Source organism: Antennarius striatus, chromosome 4, assembly GCF_040054535.1.
Source record: "Antennarius striatus isolate MH-2024 chromosome 4, ASM4005453v1, whole genome shotgun sequence".
NCBI classification, from domain to species: Eukaryota; Metazoa; Chordata; class Actinopteri; order Lophiiformes; family Antennariidae; genus Antennarius; species Antennarius striatus.
The window spans coordinates 24,807,018-24,827,287 of NC_090779.1; the positions used below are offsets into that span (position 1 = coordinate 24,807,018).

The 20,270-nt window shown below is 44.9% G+C and overlaps 1 protein-coding gene and 1 long non-coding RNA gene across 2 annotated transcripts; one reads left to right on the top strand and one right to left on the bottom strand.

Annotated features, from left to right (window-relative positions):
- Positions 1–330: 330 nt before the first annotated feature.
- Positions 331–6,597, bottom strand: LOC137593480 (uncharacterized). Its single transcript, XR_011035122.1, has 5 exons — positions 6,477–6,597; positions 6,169–6,342; positions 4,421–4,634; positions 4,071–4,309; positions 331–649 (listed from the first exon to the last, which is right to left on the bottom strand). It is a non-coding gene; the product is annotated as an uncharacterized lncRNA (long non-coding RNA).
- map1ab (microtubule-associated protein 1Ab) lies at positions 5,367–18,376 on the top strand. The gene is made up of 5 exons (XM_068312203.1): positions 5,367–5,441; positions 6,210–6,347; positions 6,427–17,629; positions 17,770–17,999; positions 18,214–18,376. Exons 3-5 carry the CDS (start codon positions 6,571–6,573, stop codon positions 18,367–18,369), a joined length of 11,445 nt encoding a protein of 3,814 aa, XP_068168304.1. The 5' UTR covers positions 5,367–5,441; positions 6,210–6,347; positions 6,427–6,570; the 3' UTR covers positions 18,370–18,376.
- Positions 18,377–20,270: the final 1,894 nt, after the last annotated feature.

A 20,270-nucleotide genomic window follows, 5' to 3' on the forward strand; every position in this document is an offset into this window, starting at 1 on the left:
TTTTTTTTTGCCAACATGTTTTTCTTTTGGCTTCATTTTCCTGTTTGTTATTCAGGAAGTAAAACAAAAATTCAAAATCTGTTCCATATTATCTCCTAAAATTCTGACTGGAGCTTACAAATTCTTTGCTCTCCCAACACTTTTACTTTTATCGGAGATTTAAATTGCTGACGTGTCCGAGATTCGTCACCGTAGTTGCCATGGAGAGGAACAAGAAATTAAATTCTGTGTGATGTGACTCAGGCAGAAATATAATACTTAGAAGTGTTAATTTCTTTCCTTTCTCACTCCTGGAAGTTATCCTGTGGCGACACACGAGCCATTAGCAGCGAGTTGCTAACTGCTACTAGCGCCAATAATCGCTTTGTCCAGATACGTGAAGCCTGTTTGTGTGTATTTATGCAAAGGAAAGTCAGTCTCTTGTCACCTTTCTCTGCTTCGTTTCGTCCAATCAGCTCTCAGCCTTTCTTTCTTCATTTTTTTTTTCCATTGCGGGGGCGATTCGCTATCATCTGACTCCCATCTCGCGGTTCTGAAGGGTTCTGTCTGTCTGAATGGATCAGAATCCGGTTCAGAATCGATTGACGTTTTTTCCCTTTCTGCACCCCGAGGCTCACAGAGTAGAAGCAGGAAGGGTTGGAAATATATTCTGCAGCGTTTGGAGGGAGACGGCGAGAAGAAAAGAAATAATGAGAGACTGTTAGAGACCGTACTGTAGGAGGCAGACGGATTAGCCATAGACAGGTGCATTAACTGATGGTGACCACGATGGGCTCCATCAGTTAGTCCATGAACAGTCTCCGTTGGGAGGGTCGTCTCTAAAGAAGACGCGACAGGCTAACTGTTAGGGGAACAGACAAAAAGGATTTCCATAAAATAGCCACGAGATTTAAATGAGAAGGGAGGTGATTAAAGAGGAGCTAGTTAGTCAGAGGAGCTTCTGGACGTGATAGACCATAGACCGGATCGTCAGGCCAAAGCTGCTTCTGGAAGCTATTGCCAGGCAATGGAGCGGTAACCCAAACCTGAACGCTGGCAGATTTAAAGCCACCTTCAGCTCAGAGTAAATCCCAGCGGGTCGACGCCTCTCAGGCAGAAAAAACCCCCAAATCGGTTCGATTTAACACCCCATGACTTCACATTCCTGAGCTCTTAAGCCTGAGATCTCCTTCAAGTTGTCCTGAAGGGAACGCGTCTCCTCTCCCTTTCCCTCCTGGGGGGGGATGGGATATTTGTCATTGTGCAGCTGAAGGTCACACAACCATCGTGTTTGTGGCCCGACAGCCATGACCCATCCTCTTTCTGTCAGCACGATGAATGAGACGCCCCTGCAGGTCAGGCATCTCTGAGAGGTTGTTGGGTTTGTCCTTTCTGGGCTACTGTAGAAATGTCCTCCTCTCTGAGTTAGCTGCTGAATGCTACGTTTTAAAGCCGCTACACACACAAAATGTCAAATTTAGCCCTCCGCCCTGTCCAACAGCCCCATCAGATTGTTCTTTATGCAGACGATGCAGTGCTGTTATTACCAGAGCGGCAGTGAACGCCCCGATCTGTCGCTATTATACTGAAGGAGGAGGCATAAAAAAGTAATTCTAACTAAAAATAGGGTTGACATGATTTTATTTTATCCAAATCCAGCCAAATAAAGAAACTTTTACCTTTTAATGAACTTTAAATGAATTTAACAACTCTGTATTAATAAAAATATACAAGAGCTTAAAGTTAAAAGTAAAAACTAATTGTCCACAAACAGTAAATGGTCAATGTGGTCTGAAGTGTTTACTGATCAGATCACATTTACCATTATTGGACATTTCATGCGATATTTCCTTCTATTTGTTAATATTGTGTTAAATATCACGTTGCAAGCCACAAACAAACAAAAAAAAATTTCAAATCAATAGGATTTGTTCAAGAAGTTCTGAATGGATTTAGATTTTTTTTTTTTAAAGTGGTTTAAAATATTTATGAGCGCTCCCTAGTCTGTGTGAATTGAATTTGATTAATAATTAAATTCGATAAAATGTGATGGAATAATCAATAATTTAAAATTCCATTTGTACTTAATTTGAGGGTATAGGAGACGTATAATCCCACCAGTTGTGGGGTTCTTGTAGTTATTAAGTTTGATATTTGAACTTTTGAATTTCCATCATGCACATTTATTTTAGTTTTTTACTATTATTTAAGATAATTATTTTGTTGTTTAAAGACCTCCTCAAAATAAAAATTCAGTATTTGTTTCTATCACATGTATTAATGGGTTTGCTAATAAAGAACCTTCAAGTGGCAGAAGAACGACGTCACGTGATCACGTGTTTGTGAATGCCTCATTGTTTCCATGGTGACGCCACTTACATTGATGAGGAGCTGGCAATATGATAAGATCATGCCTTTTTTAAATAGATCATGTAATTTCAGGATCATGTTTAAGAAGCAGCAAAGATTTGTTAATCTTCTTGATCTTCGTTTCATAGAAATTCATCCTTTGACTTTTGATTTTTAATACGGATTAAAACTTTTTAAAGTTGATTTAAGGAGCGTGTTTGTGTCCTGCAGGGAAACTGAGGGTGGATTCAATCATTTAAGAAGGAGAAGAGAAATAATCTCCAGGTGAGGGTTGTTCACATGACAACGGTTGGATGAGATCAGGAATTAAATATAAACCAGTTTAATCTCACATTCCATTCACAGACCAATCAAACCGCTGGAATAACCCGTTCCTGACTTTGTGCTTTTGTGGGTGGAGACAGAACAGATAATAACTTTTTCACGTCGGCGTCAATCAGCCGCCATCGATCCGATGCCTTCAGGGCCTCCGGTCCGGCTCCATTAACTCGACGCTTCATTTTTCTGGATTCACTTTCCGCAACGGAGCAGCGGTCGGTTATTTTCTGCTGCAGCTATTAATTACTTCATGTCAGTGTTCAATAAATGTATTGATGTAAAGTTTAAGAATATTACAGCTCTCTCCCAGATGCAAGTAAAAAAAATAAAAAAAATTAGGTCTTCATTCTGCATAGCGACGCATTCGCTGCCAGGAAATGAGGCCGTTGTAATTAATCCGGCTTTATGTCTGATTTCCTCATCACCTAAACTGAGGTGTTGACCTTTGCTCCTCTTCAGCGACACCGGACGTTTGTTTTGTGATTAGTGGAGGAGCTTTCCTCTCCTCGGTGCTGATTTCATTCTGCAGTAACAGGGAAGGCGTTTGTCCCGCTCTTCTCCTCGTCCCCTGAACGCCTCGTAAATGTGGAACATGCAATCTGGAGCGTTCCCGATCGGGGAATTCAGACGTGGGTATATTTAACAAGCAGGCCAGCGGAGGAGGATCCGACATGAGCAGACATGCTGAGGTCTGAGCGGCGTGGCCTGAGAGGGAATGTTGGGTTCACTTCCCAAGATGCTTCAGTGCGGCGCTGCCTCCGTGGTTGGTTTGGTGATGGATGGAGAAGATGGATGGTTCAAATCAGAGCCGTCCCCTTTGGGACGAAATTGATCCGACATGAAATGATCGTCACTTAGAGTCACTTCACTTCAGAACTGTTGTTAAAAAGTTCCCTCATTCAATCCTGAACTCTGACACGGGAACTTTTCAAAGTTGTTGAAACAGGAATATTTTAAGAATGACGTCTTCAATCAGTCGCCGTGTTTTTTTGTTCACTGTCGTTCACCAATGTGTGGCAATGTTATGCTAATGATATGCTAACGACGCACACCTTGTTCACGATAGCTGGCGAGCTTGCTAAAATGGAATCGACCAATGGGAAGCCGTGAGAGCGGCAAAATCCTGAGCCGGAAAAAAAAATAGAAGCAATGGAAATAACCTGCGTTCCATTTTCCTAGTAAACCATTAAAAACACATAATATCATGTTACTGTACAATAAATCAGAATAAAACATATAATATCATACTATTAGCTCGTAGCAACCCCCATGACCCACAAAATATAATTTAATTTTGTATCATCTTCATATAGATTCATATTAACCAAATATTATTAAAATACATTCATAAATAAAGTTCAGTACAGAACTGTTAATTCAACTTACGTCGTTTTTCGACTTACCTGTAGTTGAGTGCAACATTAAAACGGCGTTCTCTGGACTCTGAAGGAGGCGGAGAAGCGTTTAATCAAGGCGTGTCTGACGCACTGCAGAGATAAATCCACTCCCACCAAGTCGTGGAAAATCCATCCGTCTTCCTCGTGAGGAAGCTTCCTTCAGTCTGAGGAGGAAGAAACCCGGCGGCGCGTGGCGGCGACACGGCGGCTCGTTTAAAAGATGCTTTTACATCGACGCCTCTTCGCTGCATAAATTAGTGGGAACACAATCAGGATATGTACTTTTTTTAAAAATATGATTTTGTTTGAGTTTTTCCAACATCCACTCAACACAAATTCAACCAAATGTTCAACACCTGCGTGACCTTCAAGGCCGGGATGTGAGCAGCTCAGATCCCCGTCTGTCAGCTGTGTGTTGGTCGCCCCCCGGCGACGGCGACGGTCCTCCCTGCATCATCAGTCAGACTCTTTGTTGTGGTCGTGTCTCGTTGTACCAGTCAGCATCGTCATCCTCACCCTCATCGTCATCGTCATCCTCAGGCGGATCATAGCGCTAACCAAACACCAGATCTACTTCCATAAAGAGAGAACGGAACCGTCCAATGAAAGCAGGTCCACGATCTCTAAGAGCTGAAATCATCTCTTGATATCTCCTGGTATGGAAGTCACAGGAAAACGTATTTGAATATAAAATAGATGAATCAACGTTAACAGCATCTGTACGTGAGTGTGTGTTGATTAACGTCGAACATCACAGCTCCATCCTGGACTCCTCCTCGTCACTCTAGACTCATCACTTCAGCGCTCGGCGCCTTTTCGATGAAAGAATGGCGGCGTTGCCTCGCCTGAGACGTTTTTCATAATGTCTCAGCTTCTTTATCTGCAATGTGAAAAACTTTATTAGTTATCCTCAACCAGAATAGAATTCAGACTCCTTGCCAGAGGCCCAGTAAAGAAAATGCAGAGAAATGATGTTAACATCTGCTCTCAGTTGTAAATATCCTTCCAAAAGTCGCCCAACCGACATTAGCGACCCATTTCTATTTCCCACTTTGGTGGTGTTGGTGCAGAAGTGGGTTGCCTCTCTCTTTATAGCGACTGCCCCACATACAGGGCAGAAGGCAGCAGCGTGAATGCCCCTGACTGACTGGAGGAGGTCTGGAAGCCGTCCAGCAGGACGTCTTAGAGCCAGACGGCTCAGCGGCTGACCTGAAGCGTCGCCTGTTTGTTCACGTCTAGTTGGATTTCAGGCTGAGGTGATTAATTCATGAAGTGTTTTCATTCTTCTCCTCAGGACAAAGAACGCTCCACCACAGGAGTGACGTCCTAGAGACCGTGGTGCTGGTCAACCCTTCAGAAGACACAGTCCTATCAGAGGTAGGGCTGCTGGACAGGTCAGGCTAGAATTAAAGAGGTAGTCTTGAGACTTAATTTTTATGAGTTCTATCAATTTAGAGAGGTTTTAATCCCTGTTTTTTTATTTACTTTACTTGGAAATGTATAGTAATCTCTCGCATATTCGCGCTTCAAGACGCACGGCTTCACTACATCGGGGATTTTCAGTAGGTAGTCACGTGATACCGTACGCGCATGCTATTGGTTGACTGCATCTGTATTAAAGAAACACTTTAAATAGTCTATCAGAGTGTGGGAAAAGGTAATACAGATAGAAGGTGGTTTAATATCAGTAATGGGAGGGTTCATAAACGTTTAAATGACAGTAAATTATGTAAAAAAGTAGTTTTGTCGCTGTATTGTGAAATTTTGTTTTTTGCGCATGGTCCTGGAACGCATTAACCGCGAGTAACGACGGATTACTGTATCTGGGAAAAAATCCTTGAGCTGAAGCAATTTTACATTTATACAACCCACATAAAAATACTACAGAATGCTATGACTTTTTTCTAATGCTAATTATTATTATTATTATTATTGTAAATTCTGAACCTCCAAACATGCAGTGTTTTAGTCAGTGCAGAGGAAATCCTGAACTTTCACACCCATAAAATCCACATTGTCAAGAATAAATGCGAATAAAAAGACGTTTTTGTGTATTTTTTTGTCGTCAGATCTTTAGCCTTGACAGACTTAAGGTTGATCTCACCTTCTCTCCTCTGTCGTCTGTCTCCGGCGTTCTTTTCCTAGATCCGGTCCCTCATCACCGACCCGGCGGGACACAAGCTGCTGGTCTTGAGCGGCCAGACATCCGATCACGGCGGCCTCCTCCTTCAAACTGGGGTTTTCACCCACCAGACCTTTTCATGCATCTTTGCTGATCCTGGGGTGAGATGAAGATAGTGTCACTTGATAGTATTCCAATGTGTGTATGAATGAATTAAATGTGGGCGCGTCCCTCCTGCAGGTCAGCGAATCACTGGGCGCGGCGACCCCCAAGCAGCAGGCTACACTCACCGTGTCCTGCCGCGGGGAGGCAGGCTGGAGCTCCGTGGGGCAGCAGCTGGACTTCCTGGAATACAAACTAAATCCAGAGCCCGTTCTCCCAAAGATGGAGGGCATCACTGAGTTCACAGAGTACATCTCAGAGACGGTGGACGTCCCTTCCCCGTTTGACCTCCTGGAGCCCCCCACCTCCGGAGGCTTCCTGAAGCTGTCGAAGCCATGTTGCTACATCTTCCCCGGTGGACGAGGAGACTCGGCTCTCTTTGCTGTGAACGGATTTAACATCCTAGTGGATGGAGGTTCTGAAAGGAAGTCCTGCTTCTGGAAGCTCGTCCGTCACCTGGACCGCATCGACTCCATCCTGCTCACGCATATCGGCGCAGACAATCTCCCGGGTATCAACGGGCTGCTTCAGAGGAAGCTAGCAGAGCAGGAAGAAGAGCAATCCCAAGGCTCCACGAACTACAGCGACTGGATGAAGAACTTGATCTCTCCAGAGCTCGGCGTGGTTTTCTTTAACGTGCCGGAGAAGCTTCGCATGGCGGAATCTAATCTCAAAGTGAAGCGCAGCATCGAGGAAGCCTCACTGACATTGCAGTACCTGAACAAACTAGGAATCAAACCGGAGCCTCTTTGTCGAGTGGTCAGCAACACCATCGAACCCATTACCCTGTTCCACAAGTTGGGAGTGGGCAGGCTAGACATGTACGTTTTAAATCCCGTCAAAGACAGTAAAGAGATGCAATTTTTAATGCAGAAGTGGGCTGGCAACAGCAAGGCCAAGACCGGAATCGTGCTGCCCAATGGGAAAGAAGGCGAAATCTCCGTGCCCTACCTGACATCAGTCACTGCCTTAGTCGTGTGGCTTCCTGCCAACCCTGCAGAAAAGATTGTTAGAGTTCTGTTTCCTGGTAATGCACCACAGAATAAGATTCTGGAGGGCCTAGAAAAGCTCAAACACCTTGATTTCCTGAGGTATCCTATAGCCACGCAAAAGGACATCGCATCAGGAGCACCTCCCTCCGTTCTGAAACAAACCAAGTTAAAACAAAGAACGGACAGCAAAGAGAGTCTCAAGTCGTCCCCAAAGACCACGGCCAAGCCCTCAAAGAAAGAAACCGAAGCACAAGACGACGCGTCGGTTGTAACAGAGGCAAAAAGTGACTCTGCAAAGGAAAATATATTGGAGAAAAAAGAGGAGAAAAAGGTAAAAACTGCAAAATCTAAAACTGATGTGCCAGAAAAGAAGAAGCTCATGAAAGAGAAATCCTTAAAAAAGCACCCCAAAGAAAGAGTGTCCAAAATGGATGAAAAGAAGGACAAAGAAAAGAAAGAGATCAGGAGAGTAAAGAAAGATGACGCAGCTAAAAAAGATGAGAAGAAGGATGTGAAGTCGAAAGAGGACAAAAAGAAGGATGCGTCCAAACCCGAGCTTAGGAAAATTACAAAGCCTGACCTGAAGCCACTTACACCTGAAGTCAGGAAGACGTTACACAAAGCCAAAGTGTCGAGCAAAGCCAAGACTGGGAAAAAAGCAGCAAAGGCTGAATCTGCTGAAGCAAAGAAAGACGAGACGAAACTAGAACCGGTTGAGAACGGAGCCTCTGTCCTCTCCACTCCTGAAGACCTCACCAAAGACTTTGAAGAACTGAAAAAAGCTGAACTTCTGCTCATATCAGCAGAACCACCAGACAGCAACAAGATTTCATTGGAGCCGACAGCACAAAGCTTTATCCAAGAACAGAAGGAGGCACAAGGAGCTATTTTTGAAAGTCCTGGTACAAAATCTCCCTTCCAGGAGGTCTCAGGAGCAGAAGTCAAAGACAAAGACAAGGAGTCGACACAGCAGGGAGAAACGGAACAGTCTCAGAAATTTGAAGATGAGGGTGCAGCAAGTCAAGATGAGGACGAAGAAGATGAGGAAGAAGAAGCTCAGACTGCAGTAAAGAAAGCAGAAGAGAAGGAGGAAGAAGAAGATATGGGAATAGGTGAAGAGGAAGATGAATCAAAATGGAAGGAGTCAAAAGACGACGGTATCGACACCAAACACGAAATAGAAGAAATGGAGAAATCAGAAACTCGGCCAGCTGTACTTGCAGCACGAACTGAACTACAAACGGCTCAAAAAAAGGAGGAGGTGGAGGAAGAGGAGGATGAGGAGGCAGCAGTGGAGAAAGCAGAACTGGAAGAAGTAGAAGATTTAGATGCAATAGCAGATGAAGAGATCAAATTCAAATCCGAAGAGGCAGAAGAAGAAAAAATGGTCCCTGAAATCAAAACACCTGACATTCCAACTTCAGTCAAACTAGAGAAGGAGGAAGAGGATGAGGAGGAAGGCTACCTGTCGCATGTTGGAGGGACCACAGCTCCTATAACCTCGGCAGCTCAAGGAGCCACGGCAGCCGGACCTATGTCTTACATCCAAGACGAAACCATCCCCGGCTACTCGGAGACGGAACAGACTATCTCCGACGAGGAGATCCACGAGGAGGCCGAGGACAGGATACCGCACCTTCAGTACGATGTTGGCTCTTACGACATCTCTGTTCCAGATCAAACTGGATCGTTTGTTAACATTCATGGGATGAGGGAAATGCAAGCTGCTGCCATCACCGAGAAAGGGTTCGTTCCAGGTGTGCAGGAGCAAGTATCGGTCTTCACCAACATCGTCACTGCTCCTCTGGCAGAAGAGGAGCATGTTTCCTCTGCGACATCCATCACAGAGTACGACAAAGTGTCCTCTTTCCCTACGTCGGTCACCGAAGACCAATCAGTCGCATCCGTTGCACCTCCAGTTGAGGAACCGCCCAAAACTCAGGTTGCCATATCAACCTCACCCGACGGTTCCCGAGCCAAGGAGCAGCCACTCTCTGCCGGGTCTCTTTCACCTCCTTCTTTAGAGGAAGACAAACAATCTAAGTCTCCGACTGACGACTTGAAGCTTCCTGTGGCAGAAGTGAAGATAGGTGCTTCTGATGAGGAGGAGGGAGAAGAAGAAGAGGAGGAAGAAGAAGAGGAAGACCAAACCCCTAATGTTGACATTTCCCTTGAAAAACTCCAGGAGAGCTATGCGTCTTCTCGGTTACTACAGAGTAAAGATGAAGTCGTAGAAAAGCCTCCTGGCTTTGCATCTCCAGCTCCACAGACTGTAGAAGACACCAAACCAGTTCACTTACCGGTTGAAGAGGAAAATCTAGATGTAGTTGCGCCTAAAGAAAGCTCATCGGTTGTGCCTACTAGACCTTTTGGATCAGACTCCATAACTTCAGAGAGTGAAGAACGCTGCTTCAGTCCAGATGACATCACTGTGAAAATGGCCTCCCCACCGCAGTCTGGACCACCAAGTGCAGTTCACTCCCCAATCTGTCAGTCACCAGTGGACGACAGGACAAAGGCATTTTGTGATTTAGAGCTGCAAAGGCCAGAGGAATTACTTGAAGACAAGACTAAAAAGACAGAAGAGAGAAAGGTAGACTCAGAAGATTCAGCAAAGGAAGCAGAAAAAGAGAAAGATGAAGTCAAAAAGGCAGAAACAATCCCTGCTTCAACAAAAGATCAACCACCAGAGTCTGGACGAGATACCCTCATGTCCTCTGAACAAAGTGACGACGGTGCCGACGAAAGGCTTGAAGAGGAAGAACCCAAAGTACCCGCTCCAGGAAGGCTTCCACAGAGGGAGAGTCATTTCCCAGATGACAATGATGACAAGAAAGATGACGATGACCATCAAGATGGTAGATATGCATTTAAAGCTGTCAATGTAGAACAAGAGAAAGACAAAGGTGACACCTCTAGTGTCATACAAATCAAGGATGAACAGAAACAGAAATTTGTCATCCAGGAAGACGTTCCTGCCATTAAGTCCTTCAAGGATGAGATAGCAGACAAAGAGGTGGTGAAGGATTTTACATCGGCTATTAAACCCATCAAAGCTGAGCAAATTGCAGAGGACACTGTCTCTGCTGATAGAGTGGATAAAGATGGACAGAAAGGGCCTGACTACACTCTTGAAGTCATTACCAAAGAAACAAAGACAGAAATTGTTGCTTCGGAAGACAAACAAATCAAAGAGGAGCAGAAAGATATAGACCTCCAAACTAAAGGTGACATTACTGAGGTAATGGTAAAAAAGGATGGAGTGTCGGATGGCAGGGTTTGGAAAGAGGAGGAGAAGGAAGTGACAGAGAAGACTGACATGTTTGGCATTAGTGCTATAAAAACTGAAGAGAAAGAGATTGACGATGTCCGTGTCACAGATACCAAGCAAATTAAAGACGAGACAGAGACCAAAGAGGACAATGTACCTGTGACTGAGCCAGGTAAAGGTCAGAAAAAGGAAATAGAGATACCTCTTGTCAAAGATAAAGAAGAAGAAGAGAAGAAGGAGGGGGATGTTTCTACAAGCAGCGAGAAAGACATGCCTGAAAATGTTGTTGCTAAAATCACCAAAGAGGAAATTATTGTTAAAGGTGAGGCGTCTACCATGTCAAAGCAAGACGAAAAGGACCAAGAGATTTGTAAAGAGGCTTCCTCGTCTGTCAGTCCCGCCAAAATGGAAGGAAAGGAAGTGACGGTGAATAAAGATGAGATTGTTGCTGCCAAGCCAACCACAGAGCACAAAGAAGAAAAAGATACCAGCAAAGATGACAAGTCTGAAGCAAAGCTAGACGAAGAGCAGAGCAAAGATGGAACGATGAGCAAAGACGACGCTTTTATCCTCCAGTCTACAGAAGACGGCAAGACAGAGGACGCTAGCAAAGACGACGCTGTTGCTATCAAAGCAGGGGGAACAGATAGACTGCAGAGTCCAGAAGATTCCTCAGCTGTTCAACCAATAGATACAGAAAAGAAGGAGGAAGACGAGGAAGAGCATGTGCTGGCACGTAAAGATGACAATTTCCCTGCGTCATTCATCAAGGTTGAAACAAAAGAGACTCACAAAGATGTTATCAAACCACAAATGGACAAGGACGAATGGCAAGAGATCAATAAAGATAAAAACGTCACATTAGCTGTCAAACTTGACAAGATGGAGGAAGGGGATGCGAAGATGAGCGGATATATTTCAACTGTTAAAACAAGTGGTGACATTTTGGACGTTAAACCCACCACTGTAGACGAAAAGGAGAAAGAAGTCGGTAAAGACGGGTGCGCTGTCCAGTCAGAGTTTGAAGAAAAAAAAGACAAAGCAGTAGACAAAGAGAAGATTTTCACAGCAATGTCATCCAAAGAAGGAATCACCTCACTTCAGGATCATGGTGTTTCTAAAGAACCCATCAAGGAAGAAAAAGATGGAGAGATTATGAAACCCATGAAAGCCGAGGAAAGCAACAACACAACCGGTGCAACACCCCCTGTGGACACAGAAATTACGGCTGATTTAAAAGTCATTAAGGAAGAGGTGAAAGAAATCCCAAAAGATGACACTCAGGAAAAAGAAATTAAGGTCAAGGAGGACAAATTGGACAAAGGGAAAGAAGAGAGTGACACGCCTGTTTCTTTATCTAGTATGGAACAAAAGAAAAGTGACGTACATGGTTCTGTCGAAGCTACGAAGGACAGCAAAGAGTCTGAAAAAACTGACATGTCTGCCAAACATATAAAGGAAGAAAAGGAGGAAGAAATGTGGGATATTTTGGACCATAAATCCATTTTAGAGGACGTGAATGACAAAGAAAGACTACAAGTTGACACAAGAAAGGAGAAAGAATTGGACTCTTTGCCAGACTCACTGACGTCTGAGCAACCCAAAAACATGAAAGACAAAGAGACATTCGAAGTTGAATCCCGGGAACCTGAATCTGTCAAACAGGAGACAGAGAAGGGAATGTTTGCGCCAACAGTTAGCGTCAAAGACGAGACAAAAGATCGGTCTCTCTCTAAGGAGGATGATGAAGACAGAGACATTCCCATGTCTCAGAACTTGGAGGAGAATAAAACTAAAAAGGAGGATAAGCCTTTCCATGAGGAGGTCTCTGGGCAGCTTCCAGGAGCTCAGCAAACCTTCGGTGCTACATCAATCCCAATGCAACAAGACACTTCTGTAACAACAACCGAGAACCTGAAACCAGTGAAAGGTGATGTTTGTTTGTCTCCCAGCCAGGAGACCAAAGAAGAAGTCAAAGAAAGACAGGTCATTACTGGTCAAGATGAGAAGATGGAGAAAGAAAAAGACGACGCGCATGTGGCCGAACTGAGCAAAGAACAGAAAATGGAGAAAGAACAAGAAAAAGAATACACATATGGGACTGAGGAAATCAAAGATGAAAAAATTAAACCAGAAGATGAGAAAGAAAAGTATGACTCCTCTGATACGGACCATACTAAAGAGGAGAAATGGGAGAGGGAGGAGTTACAAGAGAAAGACCTGGACAAAACCATTAAGCAACCGAGACTGGGAGGAGAAACCCCAACGACGCTGAAGCCGGATTACAAACCTGCATTTATGGTTCAGTCCTCGGATGAAGACAGGGAAGAAGAGGAGGATGAGGACATTTGTATGGGAGGTGCAGGCTCTAGACCTTTATCAGTTGAGCCAAGAAGATCAGAACATCAAATCTCTGCAGCCATAACTGAACCAGCAACATCAGAGCAGACAGTGGTTATACCAACACTGACAATGCAAGAACCCTCTATTGATGAAGACGTCAGTGAGTCTGGCAAAGAAGAATCTAAACTTCCACCTGTGACAGGTAGAGATGTTGCGAAAATAGGAACCGCGTCTGGGCCAATCGTCGAGTCGGAGCCTCCTTTGGATTCCACAGCATTGATGGAGGAGACAAAACAAGTAACAGCTTCTGATGTTGCCATCGTGAAAGTAGAACCAATGTCCAGCCCGAGTGAGAGAAAGCCTATTTTGTCAACAGTCTCTAGCACTGACAGTCAACCCAGGAGTTGTACACTTTCCAGCACCGAAAGTCAGTCCAGTGTAGACGAAACACCACAAGAGAAACCAGTGCTGTCTCAGATGAGCTCAGGAGATGTTTCTACAGAGAAGGCAACGCAGCACGAGAAACCAGAAAAAGAAGCAGAGAGGGAGATGGAGGGGGAGAGAGAAGTGGCTTCTCCAGGGTCATCGCAGCCTTGTTCTTATTTTATGTTGGAAAAAGATTCTGAGGGCTCCGGCCACACAGACACTGTTAAATCAGACACGGGAAAGGCGGATACAGTTACCTCAAAGAAGGAAACAGTCGGAAGCGGCCTTGGAGACGAAAAGCAAACCTTTGGTGCGTCCAAATATGATCCGTATGAAAAGCCTGTTCCAAAGGACGGTGATTTGGACTCCAGAGAAGAAAACGGACTTTCTCTTGGTTTCCATCACGCCTCTGATATCGGTATCGATGATAATAGAAGGACAAGTCAGATAGATGATGGGGGTGCCATGTTCCTATTGGACGATCAGTACAAAGAGGAGCCCCTGTCCTTCAGTAGAGTCGATTACAGCCCAGCGTCCCTCACGGAAAGCGAAAGCAGCCGCCATAGCCAAAGTGCCTCGCCAAAATACGAACACCGAGAGAAAGGCCAAGAGGAAGAGAGAGAGAGGGAAGAATGGCCGGACGCGCCTCGTGTCGACAGGAGCTTTCCATCTGTAGAGATTCAAGATAACAAGATGGCCCAGAAGACATATTCGTTCTGTCCCAAGGAGAGCAAACATGGTAAATCAGAGAAAGAGGATAAGGAAGAGGGGATTAAAGGTGCCACAGCAGCTTTTAAGAAAGGAGAAAGTGATGAGATTTCTCCTACTGGAGTTCAATCAGCCAGCTCATCATTAAGACAAACACCCTCTCCGCCCTGGAGTAAATCGGATCTCGGCCAAGTTTCAGCTACTCCCACGGCTTTCGAAGATTTCAAAGATAAGGGAACAACAGAAAAAGAGAAAGATAAATCTCCTGAGCCGCTTAAAGATAAACTGGAGTCCTCTGATCGTGAAAGTGAGGGATCTCCATCTGGTCGGCGTTCACCTGCCGAAAAGGACATTTTACCTCAACAAGCATCACCTTCAGAGAAAGAAGGAACTTCAAGTGTTTCAAGGACCACATCTGCTGGGACATTTTTAGGACCTGAAATAGATGATAATGTTTTGGCATCTGACAATAGTCTACTCAGCAGCTCTGCTACCACCACCAAATCCATGTTAGAATTTCCTGAAAAGAAAGAAAGCCTAATAGACAAAAGGCTACTTGTAGAGGGAGAAGATTTTGATGATGATGATGAGGAGGATGAGGAAGAGGAGGAGGAAGAAGAGGAGGAGTTAAGTGACATAGATATGGAGAAAGGTGCAAGAGAACAGTCTGAAAAAGAAATTTGCAGACGTAGCTCTTCTTCTGAAGTCACCGAGACAGACAAAGAAGACCTGAATAAAAGATCTACTGACACAAAATCATTGAAAGAAGATGCCGCAACTGGCGATGCCATCGTGTACAAAGTTCCTGATTCTGGTAAAAGAACTCCATCACCAGACACGAGTGGTCACAAACTGGAAAAAAGCTCAACAACTGCAGATTCTTCAAAACTCCCTGACACAAAGAAATCCGATGATGCAGATGGGTCGAATTTTTCTCCTGACCCAACTGCACAGAGAGGGTTGTCTTCGTCTGAGGGGTTGACCTCCTCTGGGGTGATTAAGTCAGAAAAGGGAGACAAAGTCTCCTCTATGTCAAGCTTTATGACATCCGCAAGCAGCATGGCAGCAGGCGTTTTTCTACCTGACCATTCAGAATCAAAGATGACATCAGGTCCATCCTCTCCACCAAGAGACTACGCTGATATAGGACAGGGCAGATCATCTGATAGTTATCGCAGCGAGACGAGTCAAGTGGAATTGGAAAGGGAGACCCATGATGCCGCTGAGCTATCCAAGCTAAGTGATGACAAGTATTACAGCCAAAGAGACGACCAAGAAAAGGCTGTCGATGACAGAAGGACACCTGCAAAACAAGAGGAAACTTCCTCATCGGCTTACACGTACACCACCTTAACATACTCTTCTTCGACCTTCTCCACCACATCGTATTCCTCCTCTGATTGTACTCCTGCTGCTGGGAGCCAACAGTTTGGTGACAAAACTACAACTTCAGCAACACAACCAAGCTCTGAAGCATCTCCAGCTAAAGAACAGCCAACAGACTCCAGTAGATCCTATTTTGAAGGTTTTCAGAGAGATGAGTACATGGAGGTGACGACAAAACCTTCAGCCAGCCCATTTCGTGAAACCGAGACATCTTCTCCTGTTTTGTCTACCACCACTGGTCAGACTGAGGATAGACATGGCTCTATAAAGTCTGAAGAGACAAGCGCTTATATGTTACAAATGGAGATTACGTCTTCTGCAGCACCATCTCTACAAAGTGCCGAACCTGTGAAGGTGTCGGAGAGTTCATCTCCACCAGAGGTTTGTTTTGATGTGTCTCCCCTCCAAAGGGCTGATTGCTCTGACAGGCTGTCCCAAGCTGAAGATGAAGAACAAGATGCACCTGAAATGGAGGACAATACCCTACCATGTCGTATTGAATGTCAAAAAATCAAAGTGGCTGAGCAAAAGGAGACACTTTCTACCAAAGTTGAATCTTCTATAAGTGCAACACACTTCATAGAGACAAAGACTGACACCATACCCTGTTCTGTAGTGCCTAAATCTGACACGGTGATGGAAACAACTCAACAGACTGCCTCAGTTAATCCACCGAGTGATAGTGGAGTTAACAAAACCACATGTGCCACAACAGATGTGTCCAAAAAAGTTGGGGAGGATCTACTGAAACCTGAAGGCAAAGAGGAAGTGATGGGTGAAACTATTGTACTTTCAAAGGAAGATGCAAGACTTTCAGATAAAGAAGCAAAAGATGTAGATGTCAGATTACAAACCAGCATGATGAAGACGGATAAAGACAGTGAAGTCAAGGAGAAAATGGAGGAGGGTAAGGTGTTGGAGGAAAAGGAATGTAGAGGCTGTGCAGATGAGAAGAAGTTGGATTCAAAAATGTGTGAAAAAGGAGATGATAAGAAGGGAGAGTCAGAAATTCTGGAGGAAAAAAGCTTGTTGGGGAAGCAATCAGAGAGATTAGTAGTCAGGAGGAAGAGCAGTTTATCTGACTGGGAGCTCCTACAGAGGCCTGACGACTGCCCCAGTGCCCCTCCTCCAGGTTATGGTGACGAGGAAGCAATGGAGTGGACGTATAGTCTCCACGGTACCTCTGCATCCTTATCAAAAGACACTTATCACACAGAAGCTTCTGACCAAGGGGCCTCAAAGGCTGATCGTCCCTCTGACTTTAACACTGGATCCAGTTCTTTCAGCACTTCCCAAACGGGATACTCTTCCTGCGAATATAAGCATCGCAAAGGAGAACTTTCTCCATCATTCATCAACCCGAGCCCCCATCAGCTCTCTGGTGACGAGGGTGGGGAGGACACTCATAGTGACCGCTCCCAGGAAGGGGATGAGGATGATCAGGAGCAACACTCTGTGAAAAGGAGGTCGCACAAGCAAAGGCGCCACCATGGTCCAAGTTACCAAGGGGACACGGGTCAGGGGCCACACCAGTTCCCTGGTGCCATGTCATCTGGTTTGGGTGTGACACTAGCTGGTGAAGAAACACCACCAACATCGGTAAGCGAATCACTACCTTCGCAGTCCGACTCTGACGTCCCTCCGGAGACCGAGGAGTGCCCATCCATAACCGCAGAAGGGAATCTGGACTCGGACGAAGATGCCGAACATCTCCCGGTGGACAAATTATCTGCATCTGGAACTGGAGGAGGTCACCATCCTCCATCCCCAAGATCAGCTCAGAAGGTTCACGATCCACCTCCCACCCCAATGAAGGACCCTCTACCCCACCCTCCACACCCAGATGTGTGCATGGTAGATCCGGAGACTCTCCTCAACGACAGCACAGATAAACTGATTAAAAAGGAGCACAAGACCACCAAGGGCCTCAGGAAGGGCAAACCCAAGTCAGCCTCCCCAGCTCGTAAGGGGGAAACCAGGAAGAGGTCCTCTACTCCAGTGAAGCAGACTTCCGCCTCACCTCGAACAGCCTCCCTTAAGAGGAAAGACCCGGACAGAAGCTCCAAGCTGATCAAGATGTCCGAAACCCAAGGGTCCAGAAGCGAGATCCTGAACCCGGGAAAAGGTTTGGTCAACGGTGTCAAGAATAGTTCAGGTGCGTTTGGATATTCTCATACAACATGACGTGTTTATGATCAAATTTGATCATAAATTGGCCAGCAAGGCCAAACAATGCGTACCTTCAAGATAGACACTATTATAACCCACTAATGCTATTTTAAATCTTTCCTCCAGGCAACAGCGCCCAGAAAACCACCGCTGTCCCCCCCGGACCACCCATCTATGTTGACCTGGCCTACGTGCCCAATCACTGCAGTGCCAAGAACGTGGACCAGGAGTTCTTCAAGAGAGTGCGAGCTGCGTACTACGTGGTGAGCGGGAACGACCCGGGAAGTGGCGAGCCCTGTCGTGGAGTTCTGGATGCCCTGCTGGAGGGAAAAGCTCAGTGGGGGTCCAATTTACAGGTCCGTCTTCACCCATGACTCAATTTTGATAATCAGAAATTTAAATAAAGCTTGGTTTCAGTTATTACAGTTACTAATGGCGGTCAGAGTGTAGCAAATTCTGTAATTTTATGCATTTTCATTGAAGATAAATTCCTCTTTCTTTTATTCTTCGATTTGTTTGACCAGTACTCTTCATTTACGGCGGATGTCCTCTTCCCCGTTTCCCCACCAGGTCACTTTGATCCCGACCCACGACACGGAGGTGACCCGGGACTGGTACCAGCAGACCCACGAGCGACAGCAGGACCTGAACATCATGGTTCTTGCCTCCAGCAGCACGGTAGTCATGCAGGACGAGTCTTTCCCTGCATGCAAGATTGAGTTCTGAGCGTCGCCGTGCCGCTGCACCTTCCCCTCCCCTCCCCTTCATCATCATCAGTTCTTTCTGGAGATAGAGCGAATAGAACCATCGACTTCCTGCCGGTCTTTAATGCATTTGCTGCAGCCATCAGTACGCTAGATTCTGTTAGCTGAAGGCTAAACGTGTTCGGTGTGGCGGCACAGCTAACATGCTAATAACACGTCTATGTTTGTTTTCCATCAAAGTCAAAACTCTGATTATCATTCGGACACCAGTTTTTCCACAAATGCATAAATTAAGGAATAAAACTGTGAACAAAAGTTCGTTTAAGTTTTGGCTCAAATCACATTTTAATTCGAAAGTTGTACCTTAATTACCCAAAAGGCTCCAAACGAAACGTCTTCTCTGTGAATCAGTGCGCAATAATTTTAGGCTATTTTGAAAACGGTAGCAACTTTTTAATTTCTTGAAGCTTTCTTCTCCATCCGTGCACAACGTGATAAAACTCGTACTTAGCATTTCTGCTCCGCAGCTTTCGGATTAACTCAATAATGACATAAATTGATGTTACGTTTAAAAAAAAGAAAAAAGCTCCTTTGTGTCGTTCGTGGTTCGGTTTTAGGCCGTGCCTGAAGTTCAGCTTTCACGACGTCGCTGCTGCATGATGCTCACGTTTAGCTTCGAATCTTTTCCTGATCCGCTTGGTTTAACCCTTTCTTCAGCTGGCTTATCGCGTGTGGAATGCAGTATAGCGTAGGTAGGTCGCTGCAATTTTTGACGCAAGTAATGTTACCAGGCAACGGAACGAATCATACCTGAATTCTCTCTAACAGATTTAACGGTTCCCTTTTCAGTCGCTATCATGTGTGTTTTGGGGGTTTTTTGGGTTTGTATGCCCTCCAGTGTACGTTTACGGATACGTTAAATAAATGATTTATTTTATGATGACGCAACAAATTCTGTTATAACGTCAGTCCGTCCCTCGTGTTCATCTACTTTAACGCCACAAAACAAGCCGTGATCAATGTAGCAACATTAGCTCGTTAGCCTGGGAACTGGAATGTTTATATTTATCATCCGGGTTGTTTTTCAGGGAATAAGATGACGTGGAGTACGGGAGGCTTCTTTCATGTGCCTTTAGTTTGTGATTTACGGAGACAGGAGGTGTTTTCAGGAAGCAGGAACCAGGGTAATTTAAAGAAACCAATGCACCACGTTGAGGACCAATCGGTCGGCACATGCACAGACCAGAAACAGAACACATACATAAAAATAACCTCATGCATTCACATTCTCAAACATTTGTCGCTAACCTAAACCAAAAGTGAGGTCTTCAAAAAAAAAAATTTGCACCAAATAGGGATTTAGTTTTATCGAAGTGGGAAAGGTTGGATTTTCGTTTTCAGCAGAAGCACAGGGAGTTAGCGTAGCATCAGAAAAACTTTCCACTGTAATATAAAATAATGACCTACCCTTAATGCAAGAGTAATATTTACAGAACGAACATGAATGTAATGGTACTGGATGCAGTTAAATGATAGAAATGTCTCTAATACAGTAGATGTGTGTGTGTGTGTGTGTGTGTGTGTGTGTGTGTGTGTGTGTGTGTGTGTGTGTGTGTGTGTGTGTGTGTGTGTGTGTGTGTGTGTGAGTAGAACAAAGCGTTTTCACGATGCTGCATCTCGTTTCTGGCGCCGACGTGACGAACGAGTTTCCTTGTGGGTTCGGTGTGAGAGATTTTTCTGCATGTTCCCTGATCCAAGAGACGCTCGCATCAAATTTACCCAATGGAACGCTTGATTTATGAATTTTAATTCTGGCTGCCTTAGTTCAACATTTGTTGAGAAGTTTTTACTTTGAATTTTATGTTTCTGCCAACGTGGCTCATCAGTAAAACTTTTTGTCGAGCCTCAAACAACTTTTTCCAC

Coding starts and splice junctions, on each gene's coding strand:
- map1ab (XM_068312203.1), top strand. CDS start 6,571: ATGGAGGGCATCACTGAGTTCACAGAGTACATCTCAGAGACGGTGGAC. Junction 17,630..17,769: donor CGGTGTCAAGAATAGTTCAG/GTGCGTTTGGAT, acceptor TCTTTCCTCCAG/GCAACAGCGCCCAGAAAACC. Junction 18,000..18,213: donor AGTGGGGGTCCAATTTACAG/GTCCGTCTTCAC, acceptor TTTCCCCACCAG/GTCACTTTGATCCCGACCCA.